At 61.6% G+C, this 9,062-nt stretch overlaps 2 protein-coding genes across 2 annotated transcripts in view; both read right to left on the bottom strand.

The window, feature by feature from the left end:
• LOC308055837 (myoferlin-like) overlaps positions 1–4,042 on the bottom strand; it is a gene marked incomplete at its 5' end in the record, with an annotated part of 15,725 nt that extends 11,683 nt beyond the window's left edge. The window contains 4 exons of the mRNA XM_080370358.1: positions 1,672–1,827; positions 1,930–2,116; positions 3,383–3,549; positions 3,920–4,042. Of these exons, the coding sequence (XP_080226484.1) occupies positions 1,672–1,827; positions 1,930–2,116; positions 3,383–3,549; positions 3,920–4,042 (633 nt within the window). The remainder of the gene's footprint in view (positions 1–1,671; positions 1,828–1,929; positions 2,117–3,382; positions 3,550–3,919) is intronic.
• On the bottom strand, positions 3,531–7,958 carry LOC308055807 (myoferlin-like). Its single transcript, XM_080370293.1, has 4 exons — positions 4,842–7,958; positions 4,690–4,758; positions 4,522–4,565; positions 3,531–4,369 (listed from the first exon to the last, which is right to left on the bottom strand). The coding sequence occupies exons 1-4, from the start codon at positions 4,956–4,958 to the stop codon at positions 4,231–4,233; spliced, it is 369 nt and encodes a 122-aa protein (XP_080226419.1). The 5' UTR covers positions 4,959–7,958; the 3' UTR covers positions 3,531–4,230.
• Positions 7,959–9,062: the final 1,104 nt, after the last annotated feature.

The following is a 9,062-nucleotide window of genomic DNA, read 5'->3' as shown; positions in this document are numbered from 1 at the left end:
AGACATGGTGCGGGTTGTCGGAGGGGACATGGTGGGGACATGGCGGGGGACATGGTGGGGACATGGCGGGGACATGGTGGGGACATGGTGGGGACATGGAGAAGGTCTAAGAGGGACGTAGAAGGGACACAGGGGCATGGAGGAGACATGGAGGGGACATGGTGGGGACAGAAAGGGGTTGTGGAGGGGACACAGAGGGCACATGGAGGGGATGTGGGGGGATGTAGATGTGACATGGAGAAGATCTAGAAGGGACACAGAGGGGACATGGGGAGGATGCAGAGGGGATTGGGGGGACATGGAAGAGATGTGGAGGGGACACAGAGGGGACATGGAAGGGACACAGAGGAGATGTTCAGGGGGATGTAGTGGGGACATGGAGGGGGACATGGAGAAGATCTAGAAGGGACATAGAGGGAACACAGGGGATGTGGAAAGGACATGGCAGGGATATGGAGGGGACACAAGGGGACATGGAGGGGACAGACGGGATGTTTGTCACCCAGAGGTGACATGGGGATGTGGGAGGGACACGGAGGGGACATGGATGGGACAAGAGGGGATGTGTAGAGGACATGGAGGAGTTATAGAGAGGACACAGAGGGGACAGGCAGGGGACATGGAGAGGACATAGAGGAAGTATGGAGGGGACACAGAGGGGACATGAAGAGGGGACAGAGAGGGGATGTGGAGGGGACATGGCGGGGATGTGAAGGGTTCATGGATGGGACGTGGGTGGGATGCAGGGAACGTGGAGGGGACACAGAGGTGACATGGAGGGGATGCGGGGAACATGGAGGGGACACAGAGGTGACATGGAGGGGATGCGGGGAACGCGGAGGGGACACAGAGGTGACATGGAGGGGATGCGGGGAACATGGAGGGGACACAGAGGTGACATGGGTGGGATGCAGGGAACGCGGAGGGGACACAGAGGTGACAAGGAGGGGATGCGGGGAATGCGGAGGGGACACAAGTGACATGGGTGGGATGCAGGGAACGCGGAGGGGACACAGAGGTGACATGGAGGGGATGCGGGGAACGCGGAGGGGACACAGAAGTGACATGGAGGGGATGCGGGGAACATGGAGGGGACACAGAGGTGACATGGGTGGGATGCAGGGAACGCGGAGGGGACACAGAGGTGACAAGGAGGGGATGCGGGGAACGCGGAGGGGACACAGAGGTGACAAGGAGAGGATGCGGGGAACACGGAGGGGACACAGGTGACATGGAGGGGATGAAGGGAACGCGGAGGGGACACAGAGGTGACATGGGTGGGATGCAGGGAATGCGGAGGGGACACAGAGGTGACAAGGAGGGGATGCGGGGAACGCGGAGGGGACACAGAGGTGACATGGGTGGGATGCGGGGAACGCGGAGGGGACACAGGTGACATGGAGGGGATGAAGGGAACGCGGAGGGGACACAGAGGTGACATGGGTGGGATGCAGGGAATGCGGAGGGGACACAGAGGTGACAAGGAGGGGATGCGGGGAACGCGGAGGGGACACAGAGGTGACATGGGTGGGATGAAGGGAACGCGGAGGGGACACAGGTGACATGGAGGAGATGCGGGGAACGCAGAGGGGACACAGAGATGACAAGGAGGGGATGCGGGGAACATGGAGGGGACACAGAGGTGACAAGGAGGTGACATGGGGTGCCTACCACCAGGAAGAGGGTCTGGATCCGGCCGCAGAACTGGCCGCAGGCGCCGGGGCCACTCCGGGAAAACATAATATCGGCCGCGGGGACACGGGCACAAGCCACCCGCCGCTCGCCCCGCAGCAGCCACAGCAGCACGTCAGGCACCCCAGCCTGCGGCTGTGGGCACAGGGACCGGTGAGCTGAGCCCAGCCACAGCTCATCACAGCGATGAGACACCCTCCCCCCCCCCCCCCCCCGTATCCCAGCCTCAGCCCCCACCTCGACAGCCAGGGCGGTCACGCGTCCCAGCCAGCCCTCGGCCACCGGCAGCAACGTGTCCCAGCCGGCCCTCGGTGGCACCGCCGCCGCCGCCGCCATGCACCGGAGGACGTGAAGACGGGTGGCCCGGAGGTGGGTGTCCAGCGGCGTGGGGGTGGGCTGAGCCTCCAGCCGGGGCAGCGCTCGCCTGCAGACAGCCCCCCCAAATGCCCCGTTTTCCCCCAAAAATATCCCATTGTCCTCTACAATTCCCCATTCCCCCCCCAATTTCCTCCCAAAAGACAACTTCCCCCTTAATTACCATTTCCCTCCATCCCCCCATTCCCCCCCAGTTACCCCATTTCCCCAAATGTCCCATTGTCCTCTACAATTCCTCCTTTTCCACCCAAATACCCCATTTCCCCCCAGTTACCCTGTTTCCCCCCAAATGACCCCATTTTCCTTCCAATTGTCCCATTTTCCCCCCAAATGTCTCATTGTCCTCTACAATTCCTTTTTCCACCCAGATGCCCCATTCCCCCAAATACAACTTCCCCCGCAATTACCTCATCTCCCCCCATGCCCCCGTTTCCCCCCAAAGCCCTATTCCCCCCCCAAATGCCCCATTTCCTCCCCAAAATGCCTCATTTACCCCCAAATGCCCCATTTTCCCCCCAATGCTCCATTTCCCCCCAAATCCCCATTTCCTTCCCAATGCCCCCATTTCTCCCAATGCTCATTTCCCCAAAAAATGCCCCATTCCCCCCCAAATGCCCCATTTCCCCCCAAATGCCCCCATTTCCCCCCTAATGGTCCATTTAACCCCCCATGCCCCACTCCCCCCCCAATGCCCCCATTTCCCCCCAATCCACATTTCCTTCCCAATGCTCCCATTTCCCCCCAATGCCCCATTTCCCCCCCAAATGCCCCATTCCCCCCAATGTCCCATTTCCTCCCCCAATGTCCCATTCCCCTCCAAATGCCCCATTCCCCCTAATGCCCCATTTCCCCCAGTGCCTCCATTTCCGCCCCGAATTCCCCCATTCCCCCCCAAAGTCCCATTTCCCCCCCCCAATGCCCCCCCCCCAAATGCCCCATTTCCCCCTCAATTATCCCATTTCCCCCCCAAATATCCCATTGTCCTCTAAAATTCCTCATTTCCTCCCCCCCCCAAAACCCCATTTCCCCCCTCCAAAGAGTGTTTGCAAGCCCAGGGGTCCCCCCCAGCACCCCACCACCTACAACTTCAGGACACCCAGCACCCCCCCCCCGCCCGGGACACCCCACCCCCCCCACTCACCCGCAGTCCTGTGCCAGCTGGCGCAGCAGCCTCCTGCTGATGTCCCCCACCATGTCCCCACGGGCGCCCCGCAGCTCCGCCACGTTCCTCTCCTGCAAAGATCCCCCCTAAAACCATCCCACCCCAGAGCAGTGTGGGGGGGTCACGTCCCACCCCACCCCACCCCACCGTCACCACCCATGGGTGCTCACCAGCCGCCGGCACAAGGCACGCAGGAGGTTTAGGGCATCCCAACGGTGACTGGCATCCTCCCAGGATGAGGTGACAGCCGCCACCGGTTTGTCACCGTACCACGGCAGGTAGTGATAGCGGTTGCCTGTATCCAGAGGGCACTGAGCATCCTATGGGACACCGGAGGGGTACCACCTTTGTGTGTGTGTGTGTGTGTGTCCCAGCATCCCACTCACCATCAAAGAGGGGGCAACCGTGCGGGGTGACGGAGGCAGCTGGTTTGCAGGTGACATCGCCCATGTCACCGTAGTTGCCGAGACTGAGCTCGAAGCGCAGGAGCTCAGGGCCGGCTGGCACCATGGTGGCCGAATAAAAGACCCCACAGAGCCCGAACCGATGGCGGGGCAAGTGGCACTGTGGAAAAAAAAATATATTTTTCCCCAAAATTTCCCAAAATCCTCCCCAAATATTCCAATGGCACTTAAAAAAAAAAAAAAAGACCCCCAAGGGTGGCACTGCACAGTGTCCCTGTGTCCCCACCTGCACCCGGGTGACATCCTCAGGGGCGATGGTGGCCTGCTGGCACCCATCCGGGGTCCTCATGTGGGTGCTGAGCTCCAGCAGCACCCGGCCGCGATAAGCCACCTTGGTGTCCTGTCGCATAAGGGTGGGTGGGTGGGTGGGTGGGTGTCACCCCCCAACACCCAAATGGGTGCTGTGCCCACCCCTGGCACCCACTCACGGTGCTGAGCATCCCGGCAGCGTCCGGCCGAGGACCGTAGAAGGGGAGGAAGCTGGGTCCAAAGCAGGGTAAGAAGCCAGGGGTCCCCTCTGGGAGGAAAAAAGGGGGTTCAGTGGGGGGGGGGTCTGGGTTCTGGGGACCCCCCACCCAAGGGTGGACCACCCTGCTCACCCTCAAGCTCAGCACCGGCAGAGGAGATCTGGGAGAGGTGGAGGACGGCGGTGCCCAGGACCTTGCTGCTGCGGGACCTGCGGGTGAGCAATGAAAGGGGGGGATGTGTCCCCAAAATGGGGTGTCCCCCCAAAATGGGGTGTCCCCCCAAAATGGGGTGTCCCCCAAAACCAGGGAGTTCCCCAAAACCAGGGAGTTCCCCAAAGCTGGGGGGTTCCCCCCTACTTACCCACTGAGGATGGCCAGCTGGATCTCATCACAGATGGGGGGCAGCTGTGGGGAGAAAAAAAAAAAAGGGGGGGGATGGGTTGAAATATGAGGTGACCTCCTTTTGGGGGCACCCCTGCTTTGGGGGGGGGGTGCAGGATGTGTGCTGGGGCTTGAGGGGGCACCTCACCCGCAGGGGGAAGAAGAAGACCTCGTTCCACTCCGGGTTGGCGTCGGGGGGCATCACTCGGGTGCAGAGCTGCATTGAGCAGAGCCATGACCCCCCCCGCCGCAGGATGCGACCCCCCCCCCCCCCCCCCCCATCCCCAGCCCAGCACCCACCGTCCTGCCGGCGAAGCTGACCCGCACCGCCGCCGCCACGAAGCCCCTCTTGCCGCCCACCGAGGGGAGATGCTGCCGAGCCGCCTCTGCTCCATGGGGATGAGGAGAGGTGGGCATGGGGGGGGGGGTCCCCCAGTTCCACCCAACCCCCCCAAACCCCCGCCATGCCCACCCTGCGGCAGGTCCTCAGCGCGGTAGACGCAGAGCTGGAGCGTGGCGGCACACGGTGGGGGCTTCAGCAGGTTGGCCTCCACGTCCTCGTCGTCCCCCGCCGGCTCCTCCTGCTCCTTGGGGGGGGTGTGTGGAAAAATGGGCCCCCCCCCATCCTCCAGGCAGGATTCTTTGGGGGGTGCTGGGGAGGATGGGGGGATGCTCACCGGTACCGGCTCGCCGGCGCGGAGCACAGCCATGCTGACACGGAGGTACCCCCGGCACCCGGCGTCGGGGCGATGGGGATGCTGCAGGCTTAGCCATTTCCAGCTCAAGCGATGTCCTGGCGTGGTGGGAGACGCCGGTGTCACCCCGGTGTCACCTCAGTGTCACCGCGGTGCCACCGCAACCCTCTCACCTACCTGGCGCACGGCAGATGGTGCCGATGTCCAGCTGCGGGGATGGCAAAAGGGGTGAGAGCGGCCGGACCGTGGCGTGACGCCCCGTCCCTCAGCCACCGTCCTCACCTGGAAGATGCCGATGACAGCTTTGGCGCGGGTGGCCCGCGAGTCCAGCACCTGCGATGGCGGGGGGGTGTGGGGGGGACACGGTGTCAGCGGCCACTCCGCTGTCCCTGTCCCCACCGGTGCCACCGAGCCCCTCCCTGACCTGGATGCGGATGGGCTCCACCACCAGCTGGGCAAGCGTCAGGTGGAAATTTTGGCAAAACACCTGGAAAACGGGCAAAAGAGGGTGAGGGCAGGGTGAGGGGACACCGGCGGGTCCTCGTGTCCCCTCCCCGGTGTCACCTCATTGTAGTAGGGGTTGTTCCCGACTCGGATCCTGGTCCTGAAGCGGTGCTGGCCGATGAGGACTATCACCACCGGCTTGATGTCATTGCCCTGGAGCTGGTGGCCCTTGATGATCCTCACTCGTACCTATGTGACAGGAGGTGACACAGTGGCCACCTGACAGGACATCGCCCTTGGGTGCCACTGCACCCATGGGTGCCATACCTGGAAATCCTCTTTGCTCCCAGCCGAGGGCTTGCTGGGGTGGTGGGGTGTCCCTGGTGACACCGCCCGCAGTGGCACCTGTCCTTGCAGGACCGCGGTGTCCTCTGCGGTGCCATGGGGGATGTAAGAGCAGCGGAAGGTGACAGTGCACTGCAAAAGGACAGGTGGCACCCTAGACCATGCCTGGTGGCACCCTGGGGTGCTGCTGGGTGGGTGCGTGGGTGGGTGCTCACCCCCGTGGGTTGTCCCCGTGGGTCCAGCAGCGGGACGTCAGCAAGGGCCAGTGGCAGCCCAGGGTCGGCCACCAACCGGTCCAGTGAAACCGTGGTGGCCCCTAGGTCCCTGCGGGGACAGGGGGACATGGTGAGGGTGGTCACACTGTGGGTGGTCCCCCTGGGGTGCCCACCCATGGGGGCTACTTACCCCTGGGGTGCCGGCTGGCCCCAGTGCCGGAGGCGCAGGGTGAGGCTGGCCGTGGGCTGCAGGGGACACATGCCCAGTGGCCACACCAGTGTCTGGGGGGGACAGCAGATACAAGAGGTCACTGAGGTGGCCTGAGATGTCCCCATGCCACTGCAGGCCACCCTGGGGTCACCTCACCTCATTCCAGATGGGACTGTGCTCCTCTGGCACCACTCGGGTGCTCCTGGGGACACCTGGGGGGGACGACAGGAGGGAAGGTGGTGGCATGTCAAGGGGACATTGGGGTGCAAGGGGAAGGTTGGCCCTGTCCCCATGTGCAGGGATGGACATCACTGTCCCCAGGCACGGGTGGCACCATCCCATCACACGAGGCTGCCTCCCCGCTGCACCAGGATGGCTGATGCCATCTTGTCCCGTGGGGACGGCCACCACAGTGTCCCCCCCTTGTACCCGGCAGTACCTCTGAAGCGGGCAGACACGTGCACGCCATGCCCAGAGCTGGTGGGCCTGGGGACATGGGCACTGGCCACCAGCAGCCGCAGCATGGTCACTTCCCGGTGCCACTGTGCGACAGAGGCGCTGTCACCAAGGCACTGCCACCTCGGTGCCAGGGTGCATTATGGAATGGCACTGTGTGTGGGGGGGAGGGGCTGCTGCTGGCTTGGCTTGGCGGGTGTCACTGTGTCACAATATGCGTTTGTCGCTGCGTACCTGTCACTACATATCTATGCTCTGTGTCCCTGTGTACCCGCATCCCCACATCCATATGTCCCTATAACATTGAGTCCCTGTGTCTGTGTGTCCCCATGTCCCTGTGTCCCTATAGCTCAAAGTCCCCATGTCCATGTGTCCCATCTCCATAGCAACAAGTCCCCATGTCCACATGTCCTGATAGCACTGAGTCCCCATGTCCCTAGAGTACCAAGTCCCTATGTCCCCGTGTCCACATATCCACGTCCCCATGCCCCCACAGCACCGAGTCCCCAAGTCCCCATGTCCCTATAGCATTGAGTTCCCATGTCTTTGTGTCCCCATGTCCCCATGTTCCCATGTCTCCACAGCACCAAGTCTGCATGTGCCCATGTCCCTGTGTCCCTATTGCACCGAGTCCCCATGTCCCTGTGTCCCCATGTCTGTATGTCCCTATAGCACTGAGTCCCCATGTCCCTGTGTCCCTATTGCACCGAGTCCCCATGTCTGTGTGTCCCCATGTCCATATGTCCCTATAGCACTGAGTCCCCATGTCCTTATAGCACCGACTCCCTGTGTCCCTGCATCCCCATATCTCCATAGCACCAAGTCCCTATGTCCCCATGTCCCCGTGTCCACATGTCCCTGTAGCATTGAGTTCCCATGTCCCCATGTCCTCATGATCCCATGTCTCCACAGCACTGAGTCCCCATGTCCCCATGTCTCCATGTGTCCCTATAGCACCAAGTCCCCATGTCCCCATTTCTCCATGTCCCTATAGCACCAAATCCCCATGCACACATGTCCCTATAGCACCGAGTCCATGTGTCCCCACGTCCCCATATCTCCATAGCACCAAGTCCCTATGTCCCCATATCTGCATAGCACCGAGTCCCCATGTCCATATGTCCCTATAGCACCGAGTCCCCATGTCTGTGTGTCCCTATTGCACCGAGTCCCCATGTCCCTGTGTCCCCATGTCCATATGTCCCTATAGCACCGAGTCCCCATGTCTGTGTGTCCCTATTGCACCGAATCCCCATGTCCCTGTGTCCCCATGTCCATATGTCCCTATAGCACCGAGTCCCCATGTCCCTGTGTCCCCATGTCTATATGTCCCTATAGCACTGAGTCCCCATGTCTGTGTGTCCCCATGTCCATATGTCCCAATAGCACTGAGTCCCCATGTCCCTATAGCACCGAGTCTCCATGTCCATATGTCCCTATTGCACTGAGTCCCCATGTCTGTGTGTCCCTATTGCACCGAGTCCCCATGTCCCCGTGTCCCCATGTCCGTATGTCCCTATAGCACCGAGTCCCCATGTCTGTGTGTCCCTATAGCACCGAGTCCCCATGTCCCCGTGTCCCCATGTCCATATGTCCCTATAGCAATGAGTCCCCATGTCCCTATAGCACCGAGTCCCTGTGTCCCCATATCTTCATAGCACCGAGTCCCCATGTCCATATGTCCCTATAGCACTGAGTCCCCATGCACACATGTCCCTATAGCAACAAGTCCCCATGTCCCCGTGTCCCCATGTCCGTATGTCCCTATAGCACTGAGTCCCCATGTCCCTATAGCACCGAGTCCCTGTGTCCCTGTGTCCCCATGTCTCCATAGCACTGAGTCCCCATGTCCATATGTCCCTATAGCACTGAGTGCCCATGTCCGTGTGCCCCTATAGCACCGAGTTCCCATGTCCCTGTGTCCCCATGTCCATGTGCCCTTATAGCACTGAGTTCCCATGTCCCCATGTCCCCATGTCCATGTGCCCCTATAGCACTGAGTTCCCATGACCCTGTGTCCCCATGTCCGTGTGCCCCTATAGCACCAAGTCCCCATGTCACCATGTACCTATAGCACCGAATCCCCATGCCCACATGTCACTATAGCACCGAGCCTCTGTGTCCCCTCGTTCCCATGCCCATACGTCCCTATAGC

The sequence above is a fragment of the Falco punctatus genome (genome assembly GCF_963210335.1).
Source record: "Falco punctatus genome assembly, chromosome: 20".
NCBI classification, from domain to species: domain Eukaryota; kingdom Metazoa; phylum Chordata; class Aves; order Falconiformes; family Falconidae; genus Falco; species Falco punctatus.
This window is presented reverse-complemented; position numbering and strand designations above follow the sequence as displayed.

Coding starts and splice junctions, on each gene's coding strand:
- LOC308055807 (XM_080370293.1), bottom strand. CDS start 4,958: ATGCCCACCTCTCCTCATCCCCATGGAGCAGAGGCGGCTCGGCAGCAT. Junction 4,759..4,841: donor TCAGCTTCGCCGGCAGGACG/GTGGGTGCTGGG, acceptor TGCTCAATGCAG/CTCTGCACCCGAGTGATGCC. Junction 4,566..4,689: donor TCTTCTTCTTCCCCCTGCGG/GTGAGGTGCCCC, acceptor TTCTCCCCACAG/CTGCCCCCCATCTGTGATGA.